Source organism: Mobula birostris, chromosome 2, assembly GCF_030028105.1.
Source record: "Mobula birostris isolate sMobBir1 chromosome 2, sMobBir1.hap1, whole genome shotgun sequence".
NCBI lineage: Eukaryota > Metazoa > Chordata > Chondrichthyes > Myliobatiformes > Myliobatidae > Mobula > Mobula birostris.
In genome coordinates, this window is record NC_092371.1 from 109,209,967 (window position 1) to 109,229,748 (window position 19,782).

Consider the following 19,782-nt stretch of genomic DNA (forward strand, 5'->3'; position numbering starts at 1 on the left):
GCTTCCTGTCCTAAAGTCCCTGACCCATCTATAGGTAAATCAATACTGTAATTGAGTTTTTCTCTCCTGTATTATCGTGTTTTGCATCATACTGCTGCCGCTAAGTTTACAAATTATATGACATATTCCAATTATTTTAAAACCTCTTCTTCACAAGTGAAGAACCAGCCATCCTCATCATCACCCTAAACCTGATTCTGATTCCATCCTAGATAAATAATCCTGGCCCTAACAATACCTCCAGTAATGGAGTACTGCCAGTGGTGTCACCACCGAGAAGACACTCAATAAGTGATCATTTCACCGGGTTAAAAACAGAAGCTCTCACTTACTCTAGCTCACTCTCTAGAGCAGGGATTCCCAACAAGGGGTCCACAGACTCCTTGCTTAATGGTGTTGGTCCATGGCATAAAGAAGATTGGGAAACCCTGCTGTAGACTTTGAAGTGTGTTGAAGCAGTCTTCAGTGAGGTCTGAAGATGCCCAGTCAGATCTCCCAGGGGTAGTAGAGCTTCATTTTAAGGAACACACACACACACACATAAACACAAAATGCTGGAGGAAGTCAGCATCAAAGGAGGGAAATGAACAGTCAACTTTTTGGACCACGGCCCTTCATCATCTTAAGTTCTGAACAGTGTTCCTCTGAGACGAAAATAGTCCAATTTATATCACAAAGTCATGACCATTTCAAACTGCGTATGCAACCGATCAGTACTTCATTTGTGTATTTCATTCATATTCAGTGACTCTCCCTTTATTTGGATGGAATTGATTGAAACTGTTCCCTTCCTTTCTCTGGCCACAGATGGGTGAAGATTATTGTTTGGATATAACAGGAAGCTTGCTTGGTATAGGTTCAAGACTGGGGATTTCAATACTCCACAGTAAAGACATTCACATCTGGAGCATCGATTACAATGGAGTCATATGGAATTGTATTAGGACTGACTTGGTTATCGACATAAAAGGTGAGGAGTTGATCCATTTTCTAATTCTCATGCTCTTGTCAGTACATTCCTCTCCAACGCTTAATGATATTTGCATTGGCAATGTGAACCCAAGGCAATAATACTCTCCCTTCCATCCTTTGGACACCAGTTTGGACTGAGCTGCAGAGTATTTATGCAGGTTCTATGTTAAAACACAAACCAATGTCAGATAGGTGATTTTTTTCAAGTAGGGAGTGATGGTGTTCCCTATAGGTGACTGTTTTGTAGATATAGTGCATAATTTGTTAGTTTAAGGAATGTGTTGATATAATTTGTTTTATTAATCATTAACCAAATTCAGTCATTGTATTGTGAGATTTAGTTAAATTAAATATGTCATTCTTTCCTTTCATTAGGAGTATGTCAGTATCTAACTTCAGGAAAGGCATTAAATGAATTACTGGGAAAGGGGGTGTAATTAATGTGGAAACCCTTATAAAATGCTTAGTTTATAGTCAGTGCGATCACAGAATATATATTTCAGCACATAAATGACTCTTCATCTGCTTTCACTTAAATCAGTATTACCTTTTTCAGTGAGAAATCTCAACCTGGAGAGCAGGAAATGTCCATCTGGTGTACCCTAAGATGGGAATAGAATTCATATCTTTTTTTGCATAATGTAATTTTCAGAGATGGCATGCAAGATGGTATTCCAGTGTAATCTATGACCCTTCAGATTTGCATCTACTAAAAATAAAGAGAATTTTAGCCATAATCCTGTCAATTTTTCTTTTCTTCACACCTGCCACTGAGAAGCTGGAAGCCCATTAGCACATAAGAAAATCCAAATGTGCTGCACGAGGCATCAGTGGCTGGGAGAAAAATCAAGGATGCAGAAGCGTTCACAAGATTTTAGTCACAATGAAAACTTGGCTCTTCTGTAAGCAGGTGCTCACTGATGAAAGGTTAAGTAGTAACATTATGTCAATATGCCTTAAAAGGTGTAATCTTTTTTTCAAGGAGGTCAGCATTACGACAAGAATCAAGCTATTCTCAGCAGATTTGATGAGGTTCGGCCAACACAGAGGTGGGACCTGGATATCGTTTGATGCTTTCAGGGTAGAAACAGAAATGAAAAATCGTGAAGCACTTTCTAAACACTGTGCATATGAGTTGTCTACTGTCAGTGCAATGTTATATTTTCAAATTCAGTAACAACTGCCATCTGCTTTTTGTTACATTATAATCTTCATAAGGTCATAAGCATTCTTACATTTAGTTCATGTGTTGGTAACTGGCTGTTTCTGTTTAACTGAGAAAATCTCATTCCTGGTGCAAAATATGCTGAAATATTTCTAAATACTATTTATAATTGACTAACCTTGCTCATTGGTTTTACTGAACACTGGAAATCTCTTCAGGAAATGGGTATAGTAACTTCTCTTGTGAATTAATGCATTGGGATGAATTTTTGCAATGATCCCCTCTTGACATTGTAATTGCTGTTGATGGTGGGTCATAAATATGAGGGTACACATGCAGAATTGAATATGCGTAATATTGGATGTTTGTAACTGTTTTGTGCTACCTTGGCTTGTACAAACCATTAAAAGTTCAGGATGTATTTTTAGTGTGAGAGATGGATGCTTTACTTCCTCTGCACATATTGCTACTGTGATGGTTCTAGTTTTTTGGGAAAAAAATTGAAAATGGAATTGATGTTACAGTTTTAAGAACCGTTTTTTTGCAAGTGGTTCTAGTTCCTTATTATGACTTTCACTTTGTGGCTGAATTTTGAACTTGGGTTCAATTTAAAATCCAACCCTTTTATCGTTTTCATTGAAAAAGCTTTTCAACAACTGAGATACAGTTGCTGGACAACACAGCCACAACTTGCAAATATATAGACTTTAAAAAGTAAATTTCATACTGACCACCTGAAGACGATTTAACATGGTGATGTGGATATCATATCATTAGTATCTTTGTAGGATGTTGTGAGATGTTATGGGCAGGCCCAGCAATTCCTTCTACGTTACGGAGACAGTGGATGTTCAAATGATGGTATTGTTTGATAAATTGCATCAAGGATCATCATAAACACTTTCACCTTAAAGGTTTTGTGACCTTTTAATCATTCATACATTCCTTTTCGTACTTTAACAAATGAACTGGGGGCTGTATTATCTTTAATATTGGGTATGATGGTACTTTTATTATCCTCTTCCTCACTTTTATCAACTCAACTATTTCAACACTTGTTTGTGACGTAAACTTGGATAAATACTTGTATAACCATCTTATTTAGTTATTTTGGTATATGAAAAATGGACAATATTTTATTTCCTTTTCACTGTACAGTACATAGTTGCTACAATCAGCAACAGTACTACTGTGTTTGTTGTTTTGAAATGCTTATGCAAAAACTGCAAAATAAAATAACTCATTCTCCACTCCTGTTGATTACAGTCTTCCCTCGTGCATGACCTCGTTCCATTTTTAGGAAAGCCTGGGGTACTTCAGAAAATGGGAAGAGCTGCTCAACAGCTGGTCGGATCTGAAACACAAGAGAGAAAGTATAAAGGAATTACCTCTGGCAATTATTCACTGCCTTGAACCAACAAAATAACCGCACAACAAAAAAGTAGGCTAAAGCTTGAATATAAAGCTCATCTTTTATCATTGGCTCCATGCAGTCCTTTCCTGAAACAAATATTTTGCCAGATTTGCTTCAGGAGATCAAGGCATCAAGCCAGTAACAACTGGGAATTGGGGCTGTAAGGATGCATCTGGTTTGGGCAACGTATACGTCGTCCCATAAAGTAATAGATGTACCCTCAGTGGCCATTTTATTAGATTAGATTATTGATCATCAGTCCTCGTTTACTGTCATTTAGAAATGCATGCATGCATTAAGAAATGATACAATATTCCTCCAGGTGATATCACAAAAAAAAAACAGGATAAACCAAAGACTAACACTGACAAAACCACATAATTATAACATATAGTTACAGCAGTGCAAAGCAATACCATAATTTGATAAAGAACAGACCATGGGAACGGTAAAAAAAAAGTCTCAAAGTTCCGATCGACTCCCGATAGTCCCCGATAGCAGGTGGCAGAAGGGAGAAACTCCCTCTGCCATAAACCTTCAGGCACCGACAACTGTCGATACATTGGAAGCACCCAACCATAGCCGACTCTGAGTCCGTCCAAAAACTTCGAGCCTCCAACCAGCCCTTTGACACCGAGCACCATCTCTGCCGAGTGCCTTGACCCCGTCCCGGCCACCAAGCAACAAGCAAAGCCAAGGATTCGGGGCTTTCCCCTCCAGAGATTCAGGATCACACAGTAATAGCGGCAGCGAAAAAGGCATTTCAGAAGTTTCTCCAGATGTTCCTCTGTGCTCTCACGTCTGTCTCCATAAAATCAGGATTGTGCACGGCACCCTACTTGACAGATTACAGATATGATTCACCGGAGTGGCCGTGCTAGCTGCGTCGCGCCACCATCTTCTCCTCCTCCTTTTAGACACCTGTACCTAATAAAGTGGCCACTGAGTGTACGTTTCTGGTCTTCTGATGCTGTAGCCCATCCACTTCAAGGTTCGACTTCTGCGTTCAGAGATGTCCTTCTGCACACCTTTGCTGTAATGCATGATTATTAGAGTTACTGTCACCGTTCTGTCAGATTGAACCAGACTGGAAACAATGGGGTCTTCCCAGAGACTCTTGGATAGGTACATGGAGCTTAGAAAAATAGAGGGTTGTGCGGTAGGGAAATTCTCGGCAGCTTCTAGATTAGGTTACATGGTCATTTTCTTCTGACCTCTCTTATTAATGAGGCAGTTTCGCCCACAGAATTGCCGCTAACTGTATGTTTTTGCTTCTTACACCATTCTCTGTAAACTTTATAGGCTGTTGTGCGTGAAAATCCCAGCAGATCAGCAGTTCCTGAGATACCTGAACCTCCCAGCATTTCATAGTCAAAGTCACTTAGATCACATTCCTTCCCCATTCTGATGTTTGGTCTGAACAACAGCTGAGCCTCCTGACCATATCTGCATGCTCTTATGCACTGAGTTGCTGCCACATGATTGACTATTTAGGTAGCTGCGTTAATGAGCAAGTGGACGTAATAAAGTGGCCACTGAGTACATCTCTTGTTGGTTTCTCAACACTGGACGACAGTCACCAATAGGCATGGTGTTGCTTCACGAATTCAGCTCTATTGTGGTTTATACCTGTCCCAGTACATATTATTAATCCAGCTGACAAAAATGGCTATTAGAACTTTCAAATCTTTACCTTGATAATTAAATACTAAATGTTGATATTCTGCCTAGATGTCCTGTCATGCAGAGCTCCTATTGCCACAATAAATTGGGTAAATTGATTCATTATTGTCACATGTACGGAGGTACGGTGAAAAACTTTTGTTTTGCACGCCATCCATGGAGATTAATTCAATAGGACCGTGCCTTGAAGTGGTACAAGAGAAAACAATATCAAAATGCAGACCAAAGTGTTACAGGGAAAGTGTGGGCAAGACAATAAGATGAAAGGCCATAACAGGATAGATTATGAGGTCGAGACCATCTTATGGAATGTAATATTTTTCTAACATTTCATTATTTAACTTGCATTATTATCATAAACAAGAGAAGATCTGCAGAAGCTGGAAATCTAAGCAACACACACACACACACACAAAATGCTGGAAGAACTCAGTAGGCCAGGCAGCATCCATGGAAAAGAGTACAGTAGACATTTCAGGACTTCATCAGGACTGGAGAAAAAAAAAGATGAGAGGTCAGAGTAAGAAGGTGGGGGGAGGAGAGGATGAAATACAAGGTGATAGGTGAAACTGGGGGCAAGGGCTGAAGTAAAGAGCTGGGAAGTGGATTGGTGAAAAAGATAAAGGGTTGGAGAAGGGGGAACCTGATATGAGAGGACAGAAGGCCATGGAAGAAAGGGAAGGGGTGGGAGCATCAGAAGGAGGTAAGGAGGTGATGGGCAGGTAAGGAGATAAGGAGAGAGAGGGAAATAGGAATGGAGAATTGTGATTGGGTGGGGGTGCCATTACCTGAAATTCAAGAAATCGATGTTCATGCCATCGGACGGCTGGAAAATTACACTAGAGAGTTAGTAATGGAGGAAAAAGAAATGGCAGAAGAACCTTACAAGTATTTTGTATTAGTCTTCACTATGGAAGACATTAGCAGTATGCCAGAAATTTGAGAGTGTCAGGAGCAGAAATGAGTGTAGATGCTATTACCAAGGAGAAGTCCAGAAGGTGGATAAGTCACCTGGACCAGATGAAATCAGAGATACAAAGCGACTTGGGAGTCCTTGGGCAGGATTCCCTAAGGGTTGATTTGCAGGTGGGGTCAGTGATAAGGAAGACAAATGCAATGTTAGCATTCATTTCGAGAGGGCTAGAATATAAGAGTAAGGATGTAATACTGAGTCTTTATAAGGCATTGGTCAGACCACACAGAGTACTGTGAGAAGGTTCGGCCCCTTTTCGAAGAAAAGATTTTCTGGCATTGGAGAGATTCCAGAGGAGGTTCATGAGAATTATTCCAGAAATGAAAGGGTTAACATATGACTCTGGGCTTGCACTCACTGGAGTTAGGTAGAATGAGGGGGATCTCAATGAAATGTAATGAATTTTGAAAGGCCTAGATAGAGTGGATGTGGAAAGGATGTTTTCCATCATGATGGGCTAGGACCAGAGGGCACAGCCTCAAAATGCATGGATCTCCCTTTACAAAAGAGTTAAGAAGGGATTTCTTTAGCCAGAATGGCGGTGAATCTGCGGAATTCATTTCCACAGACAGATATGGAGGCCAAGTCATTGGCTATATTTAAAGCAGAAGTTGATAGGTTTTAGATTAATAAGGGTGTCAAAGGTTACGTGGAGAAGGCAGGAGAATGGGGTTGAGAGGGTTAATAAATCAGTCATGATGGAATGGCAAGACAGACTCAATGGGCCGAATGGCCTAATTCTGCTCCTATATCTTATGGTGCAAATAGAATATGCACATGCCAACTGCTGTTTACACTCGTGGAGAGCTCGTTGACAGATTGGATAGCATTAAAGCAATGGACAACAATGTGCTGATCAAACATTTGCCTGGGTTGCACTGCGCCTCAATTCCTGCTCTCTTTACTGGTGGCGAGCATGCAGGTGATGATAGTTGCTTCACTGTTGAAAAAAAAATACAGGAAAAATACTTTTTCTACAAAAATGCCACTCATGGACAAAGTCTAACACAAGGCTATCAACCAGGAAAGACTGGCAGGGTTTCATCCAATGTCCCTTAGAAAGACGGCCAAAATTCAGCGAGGCAATGATGTTCACAGAAATTGTCTTCAATTTCTTAAGAAAGAAACCAAAAGCACAATGATTTTGTTGCAAGTAAAGTACTAGTGATAAAAAATATAGCAGATGTCACAATTACGTTCTCTCAAACAAGCATTTGAGAACATGCCAGAATGCTACTAGTGGAATAATTGTACACAAACATCAGAAGCAGTGATGAGAGGAAGTTGGGTAAAAGAACAAGAACTTCTCTGAACAGTATGTTCTGAGTCCTGTCCCATCCTCTTCCCCATTGCCCTCCAACCCAGGGATAACATCAGACCATTGTTCACATAAACAATTTAGATTTGAGATCAGGGACTCCATCAAAACTTAAAACCATCAAAAAGTCTGATTAACAGTGCAGGTAAATCAAATTGTGGAAAAGACAAAACCAGGCTAAGAAAAGATGTAACTGAAGAGACACGTGTCTCCACATTGAAACACCACATACCCGTGATCATAGGACACCTATCAATCCACCAGGTGCCTATGATCTGGAATATGCCTCTCTACAAGTCTCTTGCTCCAGTTATAGAAAGCACTGGTTAAATACCACCTGAAATATAGCGTATAGGTCTGGTCTCTGAAAGCGGCATCCAAATCTGAATCCTGTCTGAATGGTGACAAGGATCTGCTACAATTCGCCTACTGAAGCAGCAGGTCTACAGCAGATGCTATCTTATTGGCTCTTCACATAAGATGATGAGAGGCATTGAACGTGTGGATAGTCAGAGGCTTTTTCCCAGGGCTGACATGGTTGCCACAAGAGGACACAGGTCTAAGGTGCTGGGGAGTAGGTTCAGAGGAGTTGTCAGGGTTAAGTTTTTTACTCAGAGAGTTGTGAGTGCATGGAATGGGCTGCTGGCAACGGTGGTGGAGGCGGATACGATAGGGTCTTTTAAGAGACTTTTAGATAGGTACATGGAGCTTAGAAAAATAGAGGGCATTGGGGAAGTCTAGTAATTTCTAAGGTAGGGACGTGTTCGACACGATTTTGTGGGCTGAAGGTTTTCTATGTTTCTAACCCTGGGACATCTGGACAGCAAAGATGCATACATCAGGATGCTCTTTAGCCATTTAGCACCATCATCTCCTCAAAACTATTCAATAAACTCCAAGACCTGGGCCTCAATACCCCCTTGTGCTATTGGATCCTGGATTAACTCACTTGTAGACCCCAGTCAGTCTGGATTGGCAAAAACATCTCCTCCACAATCCCCATCAGCACGGGAGCACCGCAGGGATTAGTCCCCTGCTCTACTCGCTTTACACTTATGTCTGTGTGGCTAAGTACAGCTCCAACACCATATACAAGTTTGCTGACAACACCATGGTTATGGGCTGTATCAAAGGGGGTGATGAATCAAGAGTGAAAACTTGGCTGAGTGGTGTAATAACAACAACCTCTTGCTCAATGTCAATAAGACCAAGGAACTGATAGTAGACGTCAGGTAAGGGAAACCAGAGGCCCATGAGCCAGTACTCATTGGAGGATTGGAAGTGGAAAGAGTCAGAAATTTTAAATTCCTAGGTGTCACTATCTCAGAGGACCTGTCCTGGACCCATCATATAAATATTATTGCGAAGAAAGCACAATAGCACCTCTACTTCCTCAGGAGTCTGGGGAGGTTCAACAGGTCATCAAAAACCTTGGCAAACTTCTATAAATGTGTGGTGAAAAGTGTGCTGACTGGCTGTATTTTGGCCTGGTATGGAAACACCAATGCCTTTGCGCAGAAAATCCTACAAAAGGTAGTGGATTCGGCCCAGTACATCATGTGTAAAACCCTCCCAACCACAGAGCACATCTATATGAAACGTTACCATAGAAAAGCAGCATTCATCATCAAAGATCCTCACCACCCAGGCCATGCTCTTTTCTCGCTGCTGCCATCAGGTAGAAGGTACAAAAGCCTCCGGGCTCACCACCAGGTTCAAGAACAGATACTACCCCTCAACCATCAGGCTCTTGAACAAAAGGGGACACTCATTTAAAGACTATGTTATATTGTTATTTTATGTATTTATTGCTATTTATTTATATCTGCATTTGCACATTTTTTTTACAGTTAACAGTTCCTGATGTTTACAGTTTACGGTTACTGTTCTATAGATTTGCTAAGTATGCCCACAGAAAAAGAATCTCAGGGTTGTATGTGGTGACATGTATGCACTCTGATAATAAATTGTTACTTTGACTACTTTGTTATTTGCATGTAAGGGCTGTAGCAAAGGTTACTAGAATATTCCCTGAGTTGATCAATTAGGTTTTTGGGACTTTACTGTGCTGCAGTGATAGCCTACACACAGAGGTCACTGTGCTACTGTGATATACAGGTCCCAGGGCACTGAAGCATAATTGCCTGTGCAATACTGGGTGAGACAAAAGGATATCATCCACAATCCTACTCCATTTCAAAGCTGCACAGTACAAAAATTGGCCAGAGGTAGAATCAGGGACAGTATGCAGCAGTTGAGCAGCCTACCGACACTCTGACCTGGATTTCCCTCACCCATGAGCCAGCTTTTCTGAATGCCAATGTCCACAGTGGCTCTTAAAGGAGGCCAACTGGGATGCTGGTAGTGGGCTTCTGAAAGAGTTTTGAAGATCACCTGTTCATCTACCCGAGAAAGATCACATGGGAAGGCTCAGTAGATTTTCAATTCATATCACTAGGCAGAAGTGCATAGGCAGCACAACTGATGAAGGAACATGCTCTCCTTCCTGCCTCTGGTGACTCATGTTGTAACCCACCTTGCACACCGAAAGGGTCTCGTTTCACACAGGCTGACAAAATGATGGTTCCGATGGGGGTGGGGAAGAGGAGGAAGGATAGGGAAGGGGTGGGGAAACAGAGCCAAAGAGGCAAGAGACAGAAGATGGAGGGAAAGACAAGAGAAGAGCGAGGGAGGGAAACACAGGAGAAGGGAGAGTGATGAAAAGATAAAAGAAGAGAGAGAAGTAGGAAAAGATGAGAAGAGAGGGAGGAAAAGATGGTTGAAGGGAGCGGGAGGGAAAGACAAGAGAAGGGAGAGGGAGAGAAAGAAAGTGAAAGAAAGGCAGAACAGGCGTGAGGGAAGAGCAAGTGTTAACGTTACATAGGGTTATTAGCTGCTGTTCAGTAAGGACTGTATTGCCACCTATTGGAACAAGAGCTGTTAGTTGCAGTAAGCTGCACAACACATCACTCATAAATGAGATAAGTTCACTTAATGATTTCTTTTCATGAAGAAACTCTCCAGGGCATTTCATTTGACATTCACATTAAGTTAGACTAAACCAGGCCATGATTCCAAACAGTTTTGATGAAAAGTTGTTAGTTAAAACTGTGATTCTTTTAACACTTCAGAGTCATACAGTTATAGAGCACTACAATGCAAAAACAGGCCCTTCTGCCCATCTAGTCAGTGCCAAACTGTTATTCTGCCTAGTCCCAACAACCTGCACCTGGACCTTACCCCTCCTTACCCTTCCAATCCATGTACATATTCAAACTTCTCTCAAGTGTTCCAATCAAACTTGCATCCACCACTTCCCTGGAAGCTCGTTCCGCACTCAAGTTCAAGTTTACTGTCATTCAACCGTACACATATATACCAGCAAACAAAATGACGTTTCTCCGGACCAAGGTGCACAATGCAGCAATGTAGCTCACATATACAACACAAAGTAATATCACAAATAAATTAACAAATAATAAGGTGTGTATACAGTGCCTACAAAAAGTATTCACCCCCCTTGGAAGTTGTTGTGTTTTATTGTTTTACAACACTGAATCACAGTGGATTTAATGTGGCTTTTTTTTTACACTGATCAACAGAAAAAGACTCTTTTGTGTCAAAGTGAAAATAGATCTCTATAAAGTGATCTAAATTAATTACAAATATACAACACAAAATAATTGATTGTATATAAGTATTCACCCCCCTTAATATGACACACCAAATCATCAGTGGTGCAGCCAATTGGTTTTAAAAGTCACTTAATTAATTAAATGGAGGTCACTGTGTGCAGTCAAGGTGTTTCAATTGATTGTAGTAAAATACACCTGTATCCGGAAGGTCCAACTGCTGTTGAAACTGCATCCTGGCAAAAACGACACAATGAAGACAAAAGAACACTCCAAGCAACTCCATAAAAAAGTTATTGAAAAGCACAAGTCAGGAGACGGAGATAAGAAAATTTCCAAGTCACTGAATATCCCATGGAGTACAGTTAAGTCAATCACTAAGGAATGGAAAGAATATGGCACAGTTATAAACCTGCCTAGAGCAGGCCATCATCAAAAACTGGGTGACCGTGCAAGAAGAGGACTAGTGAAGGAGGCCACCAAGAGTCCTATAACAACTCTGCAGGAGTTACAAACTTCAGTGTCTGAGGTGGGAGAGACTGCACATACAACAACTGTTGCCCGGGTAATTCACCAGTCACAGCTTTATGGGAGAGTGGCAAAGAGAAAGACACTGTTGAAAAAAAACATCACATGAACCCTCAGCTGGAGTTTACTAGAAGGCATGTGGGAGACACTGAGGTCAGCTGGAAGAAGGTTCTATAGTCTGATGAAACCAAAATTGAGCTTTTCAACCATCAGAGGAAACGCTGCATTTGGTGCAAGCCAAACACTGCACATCATCAAAAGCACACTATCCCTACTGTGAAGCATGGCGGTGACTGCATCATGCTGTGGGGATGCTTCAATGCAGCAGACCCTGGAAGACTTGTGAAGGGAGGGTAAAATGAATGCAGCAAAATACAGGAAAATCCTGGAGGAAAGCCTGATTCACTCTGCAAAAGAACTGTAATTTGGGAGACTATTTGTTTTCCAGCAAGACAATGGTTCCAAGCATAAAGCCAAAGCTGCACAGGAATGACTTAAAAACACCAAAGTTAATGTCCTGGAGTGGCCAAGTCAGGGTCCAGACCTCAATCCAATTGGGAATTTGAGGCTGGACTTGAAAAGGGCTGTTCACTCATGATCCCCATACAATCTGACAGAGCTTGAGCAGATTTGTAAAGAAGAATGGGGAACAATTGCAGTGTCCAGATGTGCAAAGCTGATAAGAGTCCTATCCACATAGATTCAAGGCTGTAATTGCTGCCAAAGGTGCATCTACTAAATACTGACTTAAAAGGGCAAATACTTGTACAATCAATTATTTTGTGTTTTATATTTGTAATTAATTTAGATTACTTTGTAGAGATCTGTTTTCACTTTGAAACAAAAAAGTGTTTTTCTGTTGATCAGTGCCAAAAAAGTCAAATTAAGTCCACTGTGATTCAATGTTGTAAAACAATAAAACATGAAAACTTCCAGGGGAGTAAATACTTTTTAGGGCACTGTATGTTAAAAAGTAAACAGTATAACGGAGCTGGCACTTCATACATGATGATATCTAGGTAATGGCAGGGAGTTCAGTAGTCTTATGGCCTGGGGGAAGGAGTTGTTTTTCATCCTAACAGTCCTTGTCATAATGCAAGAATACCTCCTGCCTGATGGTCGAGGGTCAAAGAGATTGTGGGATGGATGCAAGGGATCATTGACAACGCTAAGTACCCTACATACACTGTGCTCCTGATAAATACCTCTAATGGGTGGAAGAGAGACGCCGATGATCCTCTTCACAGTCTTCACAATCCTTTGTAGGGACCTGTGGTCAGATGCCTCACAATTCTTGTACCAGAAGATGATGCAGCTGGTCTGGAGACTGTCGAGGGTGCTCCTGCATAAATTGGTTAGAATGAAGGTGGGGGGGGAAGATTTGCTCACCTCAATCTCCTTAGCAAGTGGAGACGTTGCTGTGCTTTCTTCACCAGTTGAGGGAGAAGGTGAGATCATCCATTATGTGCACACCCAGAAACAGTGCTCCTAACTCTCTCCAGAGAAGAGCAGTTATGTGCAGTGAGTGATCAGGCTGCACCTTTCTAAAGTCCACAATTACCTCTTTGGTCTTGTCCACATTGAGACTCAAGTTGTTGTGCTTACACCATTATTCCAGCCGCTCTTCCTCCTCTATGTACGCCGTCTCAGCGTCGTCAATGACGACAACCACTGTTGTGTCATCACAGAACTTGATGATTCAGTTTGAGCTACATCATGCAGTGCAGTCATGCACCAGCAGTATGAGGAGCAGCAGCTGAGCACACAGCCCAGGGGGGGGGTAACTAATGCACAGCGTAATGGAGCTAGAGATACAGCTGCCAACACGGACTGGGGCCCTTTTGTCAAGAAATCCAAGCTCCAGTTACAGAGAGAGTGCTGAGACCCAATGTGGACAGTTCACCCACCAGCTTCTGAGGGATGATTCTATGAAATGCCAAGCTGAAGTCGATAAACAAAACCATGGCATGTGAGGCACCATTTCCAGGCGAGACAGGAGAAAGTGGAGGGCAGAGGCTACGGCATCATCAGTGGACCGTTTTGAGTGATAAGTGATCTGGAAAGTGTTCAACGTAACAGGAAGATGGAATTTAATATGATCCAAACCAGCCTTTGTCATTGTTGAGGTCAGTACCGCTGGATAGTAGTCATTAAGGCAAGTTACTGTCACCCTCTTGGGCAGAATGATAGTGGGCACCTTGAAGTCTACAGGGACAGTGGACTGTTCCAGAAGGATGTTGAAGGTGTCTGTTAGAACCTCTGTTAACTGGGCTGCACAATCCCTCGGCACCCGACCAGGTATGTTACCAGGCCCCAGAGCTTTACGTGGGTTGACCCTGGCTAAGGTCTTTCTCTCATCTGTCGTGACAGATAGAGTGTGTGCTGCTCAGGGGGGAAGGGGGACCTTCCTCACTGGCGCATCGTTCTGTGCGTCCTCCCACCACCCTCTGAGTGAAGAAGGTTCCCCCCATGTTCCCCTTAAATATTTCACCTTCCACCCTTAGCCCATGACCTCTAGTTCTAGTCTCAGCCAACCTCAATAGAAAAAGCCTGCTTGCATTTACCACTACCTATGCACCTCATCATTTTGTATACCTCTGTCAAAGCTCTCCTCATTCTCTGATGCGCTAGAGAATAAAGTTCTAACCTATTCAACCTTTCCTAAAACCTCAGGTCCAAGTCCCAGCAACATCCTTGTAAATTTTCTCTGCACTCTTTCAATCTTACTGATATTTTCCCTGTAGGTGGGTGACTGCACACGATACTCCAAATTTGGTCTCACCAATGTCTTTTCCAACTTCAACATAACATCCCAAATGCTGTACTCAGTTCTCTGATTTATGAAGACCAACGTGCCAAAACCTCTCTTGATGACCTTATCTACCTGTGACACTGCTTTCAAGGAATTATGGATCTGTATTCCCAGATCCCTCTGTTCTACCACACTCATCAGTGCCCGACCACTAACCGTGTAAGCCCTACTTTGGTTGGTACTCCCACAAGTGCAACACCTCACACTTCTCTGCATTAAATTCCATCTGCCATTTTCCAGCCCATTTTTCCAGCTAATCCACATCCTGCTGTAAGCTTTGGCAGCCTTCCTCACTGTATTACTGGAGATATTCAGACATTCAAACTGCTTGGCAGTTTTGACAGGCAGCAAAGCAGGAAAACAAGAATATAGGAGTGAGACAGCCTCCCCTGATCATGGCAGATCAACACCAGCCTCAACCCCTTTGCCAGTTGCCCAGAACACTCAATTCCTCAATCTTTCAATTATTTATCTATCTCCATCTTAAATTATATTAATGATCAGGCCCACAGATGCAGAATTTCAGGCATCCACTTTCCACTGAGAAATAAATTTCTCCAGACCCCAGTTTTAAATGACATCCCTCTATCTTGCAGCTATGGCTCAAAAACTCTCCTCAGAGCCTCCAACAGACCCAACGATTATTTCAGATGTTTTGCTCATTTATACCACTGAAAGGTGCGGAACAGCCAAAATGTGCAATGCTTCAGATTAGGTATAAAGCTGGTTTTAAACATTGAAGATAAAATTTGGTCTTTACTTCCTTTAAAATCTGATATTGTTGAATATCAGAGAGTTGATTAGCCATCAATGCTTTCTAGGGAGTGACTCTTTCATTGTGTGGTCCTGTGACCATCCAGACCAGATGTTGAAATTCAGGACAACCTGTCTCAGTAAGTATACTCCTCACATCCAGACCAGCTGAGATCAGACCTCAGGTTGTGACTGTAGAACCAAGACCCATACCAGTGTCTGCAGTGGGCCAGAACCTACTGTAATTCAGTACAGTTTGACAGGTCCAGTAACAATGGGGAACCTAAGGAGAGAGAAACAAAAACCCTCTGCACAGAGCACAGGATGATGCTTTTCTGGGAGCAGCCACTTTAATGGGACCAGGTGAATATTGTTTGATCAAAGATTCTGGGTATGGCGAAACGACTGGCTTGTTAGTGGTGACTTCCTCAGCTGCCGAGGGCCAATGGCCATTCCACAGCCTGACTAACAACAAAGTCTCTGGACAAAAGAGACTGCAGGTGCTGGAATCCAAAACGAACAACGGGAACATTGGAAAAGCTCAGTGAGTTTGCAGCATCTGCAGAGGCAAAGGGTGTCGGTCAACATTTGGTACTGAGACCCTGCATCCAAAGTGTGAACACACTCCATGGATGCTGCTTGATCTGCTGAGTCCTTTCACCACTTCCTTTGTCCGTTGCTGCCGCATCCACAACCTTTCCAGCCTTACAAAGTAAATGGACCCACCGACTGTACAATCAGAAATCAAGCCCAAACCACTCCCAATGTGTAAGGGTCATTCTTCAGGTTCACACAGGAGGCCTGGTGGCCACCGTAGAACAGTCATCTGCAGTACCGTGCAAAAGTCTTAGGCACATAGACATAGCTAGGGTGCGTAAGACTTTTGCACAGTTCTGTATCTGCCAACGTGGAGCGGAGAGCAAGTTTGTAAGTCTAGTGAGAGCAAAGGATGCTGGGAATAGCGAGGGTGGAGCGCTGGGGGAGGGGTGTGGGAGAGGTGGCAGAGTCATGCCAGGAGTGGAGTTGGTGGGGCAGGTGTAGACACACCCAGCCATGAGACACCAGGCAAGGTCATTTGATTCCAAACAATTGGTTTATTGGTCATTACAGAATGTCTCTCTGGTGCTTCCCACTCCCTCTCCTCTCCTCTCCTCTCCCTTCTCCTTTTCTCAACCATGATTCCCCTCTCCCCGCTCTCAGTCCACAATAGAGACCCATATCAGAATCAGGTTTATCATAACTCACATATGTCAGTAAATTTGTTTTTGTTTGCAGTAGCAGTACAGTGCAATATATAAAATTACTACAGTACTGTGCAAAATTCTTAGGCACCCAAGCTTGTGCACAGTACTGTATCTAGTCACCTACCTTCTGGCCCCATGTCTCTCCCATGTTTAAAACCTATTAACCAAGTGCATTTTAGAATTGCCATTCCATCCTTTCCCAACCAAGTCCTAGGAATAACGTCCAAAATCATGACAATATGCTGCATTTAGAAAAAAAATCTTCCCTCTTATATTTTTGCCAATTGTCTCCTAACTATTGCTCTGGGTACTTATCCTGCTTTGTACTTAAATGAGATAGAATAAAAGAAAAGTGAAGAAAGGATTGGAGCAGAAGAAATAGCATCAGTGAATGCAACACCTGCTCGAAACATTAGGCACCTGTCTGTATGTAAGAATAACTGGGTAGTGGATAGCAACAAATCAGTGCTATGTTTCACTTCTGCAATTGCCAATCCAATTTTCATTAGCAATATGTCTGCAATAAGTCAGCGTTCGAAGGCCAGCGACGCGGAGGGGGGGGATAAAAGACATATGTGGATCTCGGGCTGTCTGAGGTCCTGGGATCAGTCAGTCAGAGAGCCTGGCGTTTGAGCTTTGGAGTTGGGGTTCCGTTGTTGGCTAGTCTGGGGGTGGATACAGAAGATCAAAGCCTGAAAGTTGATCAGAAGTCCCGCTGGGCGAAGACTGGAGGTCTGGAGACCTGCCCTAAGAGCGGACGATTGTCTGCGTGTGTGGATCGGTGGGAGGGAGGAAAGGGGCTTGTTTTGCTGTTGTTGTTTCTTGATGCTTGTTGTGTTCTGTTTTGTGTTGGCCTGCCAAACATGCTGGGCAAGCTATATTGGTGCCAAAGCCCCCAGCACATCCTGTTCGAATTGTATTGGTTGTTGACACAAACAACGCGTTTTTTTTCTGTGCATTTCGAGGCACATGTGATAAATTAATCTGAATCTGAATCAAAATACTGTATAAACTAAGTAAACAAGCCAAGCCCAAAAGCAGCCATTAACATCCTGAACTGAACTGTAATCCAGAACAATGAGAGATGGCATGACTCAAATGCCGGCTCATTTCAGTTATGCAGTTACTCAACACAATTCACCCCTCACTGGTCTAGTTTAAAGCAATTATGCAACGTAGAGGTTTTTGAAACTGCTGAATGGAATTTTCACTGTGTTCATCTCATACAGCAAGTCCCTCTGAACACAATACATTCACTTCATTCACTGCTATCCTTTCATTGTCCTGGTGTTGTTAAGGAATTAACCAAACTGAAAACTCTCCAACAACTAAATGGAAGTTGAGTGATGAAAGTGAGTGGAACTGAGGTCCAAGAGGCCCAGCACATTATGGCTGCGATGTGTCCACCATCTATGCTGTGCACTGCTATAACTCACCAACACCTTACAAAACTGCAATCTCTGCCAATTAGCAAGTGCATTGAAGCATCATAATCTCTAAATAACCTTCCAAGTTACACACTAGTCTAAACTTTTCACCATATTTTTTCCTTGAACAAAGTTTGAAATAAGTAAAAGGACAATGAAAAGAGCAATGCATCAAGACAGAGAGGAGCAACTCAAAGCTCCAAAGTTTAAAGTGAACTCTATTATCAGAGTATGTACTTATCGCCACATACAATCCTGAGATTCTTTGCCTTGTGGCCATACTCAGCAAATCAATAGAACAGTAACTATAAACAGGATCAATGAAAGCAAGAGCATAGAAGACAACAAGCTATTGAAATGCATCTAAAAATAAATAGCAATAAATAAGAAGAGCATGAAATCACAAGATAAAGAGTTCTTTAAGTGAGATCTTTGGTTATGGGAACTTCTCAATAGATGAGTGTAATTATCCTCAATTTGTTCAAGAGCCTGATGGTTGAATGATTAATCCAGAAGGTATATTATGATGAATGGTGCTGTCTCAGGAGAAACTACTTTTTAAAATATTCATTTTCAATATTTGGGCATCATTGTCAAGTGCGATATCTATTGTCCATCCTTAAATGCCTTAGAATGTGTTAATAGGCCATCTTCTTGTTGGACACGTGGCCAAGTGGTTAAGGCGTTCATCTAGTGATCTGAAGGTCGCTAGTTCGAGCCTCAGCTGTGGCAGCATGTCTGTGTCCTTGAGCAAGGCACTTAACCACACATTGCTCTAGTGTCTGTGCGAGGAGTGATGCCCCACACAGACTTCCAATCTATGCCTCGTAAGGCATGAAAATGCCCGACGCAGGCCTCTCATGGTCTGAGTCGGTGTTCCCTCCCTCCCTTCTTGAACTGCTATAGTCCTCCTGAAGGAAGTATTCCCGCTGTGCCAATGGGCAGAGAGTTCCAGAATTCAGGTTCAGCAACAATGAAGAACTGGTGATACAGTTCTGTGGAAAAGTCTTAGCCATATATATATTATATAGCCAGGGTGCCTAAGACTTTTGCACAATACTGTATTTGTCAATGTGGAGTTGAGAGCAAGTTTGTAAAACCAGCAGGAGCAATTGTCGCTGGGAATGACGAGGGTGGAGGGCTGTGGGAGGGATGTGGGACAGGTGGCAGAGGAGGAGTACCAGTGGCAGGGAGTGACACAGGTGCTAACACAGCCAGACCTGAGACACCAGGCAAGGTCAATGATTCCAAAAATTGGTTTATGGATTATTACAAAATTATTGCTTCCTGCTCCCCCCCCCTTCCCCTTATTCCAACTATGATTCCTCTCTCCCTATCACCTTCCCACTCTCAGTCCACAATGGAGACTGATGTCTTAGGCACCCTAGCTACATACATGTGCCTCAGACTTTTGCACAGTACTGTATATTTACAAGTCAGAGTGACATGCAGCTGGGAGTGGATCTGCAAGTGGTGGTGTTGCAATGCCCCTACTGCCCTTGTCCTTGGCAGTGAGAGTATGAGATGCTGTCAAGTTAGCCCGGGTGAGCAAGTGCAGCACGTTTGTAGATGGTAGACATTACAGCTAGTGATGGAGGCAATGGATGGTTGTCAGCGGAGTGACAAAATGCCAGTCAGGTTAACCGCTTTGTCCTGGAGGGTACTGAGTTGTCTGACTATTGAAGACACTGCATGCATTCATACAACTATTCGACTACACTCCTGATGTGTGTCATATGTGCAGTAGAAACACCTTGGGGCATCAGAAGCAAGTTATTTGCTAAATGTGATCCTGTTTCTCACCTGCCCTTGTAGCTACTGTACCTATACAAAACCATAAGACATCGAAGCAGAATTAGGC

The 19,782-nt window shown here is 42.5% G+C and overlaps 2 protein-coding genes across 7 annotated transcripts in view; one reads left to right on the forward strand and one right to left on the reverse strand.

Annotated features, from left to right (window-relative positions):
• The window catches only part of crybg1a (crystallin beta-gamma domain containing 1a), a 243,875-nt gene extending 240,494 nt beyond the window's left edge, over window positions 1–3,381 (forward strand). For 4 of the 5 annotated variants that reach the window (XM_072246121.1, XM_072246123.1, XM_072246124.1 and 1 more), the window contains 2 exons: window positions 808–970; window positions 1,955–3,381. In XM_072246121.1, the coding sequence (XP_072102222.1) occupies window positions 808–970; window positions 1,955–2,043 (252 nt within the window). In that variant the 3' untranslated portion in view covers window positions 2,044–3,381. Of the gene's footprint in view, window positions 1–807; window positions 971–1,935 lie in introns of all 5 variants that reach the window. The other variant, XM_072246122.1, reaches the window with a different exon arrangement.
• rtn4ip1 (reticulon 4 interacting protein 1) overlaps window positions 3,026–19,782 on the reverse strand; it is a 58,475-nt gene continuing 41,718 nt past the window's right edge. The window contains exon 8 of one of the 2 annotated variants that reach the window (XM_072246128.1): window positions 3,026–3,491. In XM_072246128.1, coding sequence (XP_072102229.1) covers window positions 3,378–3,491 — 114 coding nt within the window. In that variant the 3' untranslated portion in view covers window positions 3,026–3,377. The remainder of the gene's footprint in view (window positions 3,492–19,782) is intronic. The other variant, XM_072246127.1, reaches the window with a different exon arrangement.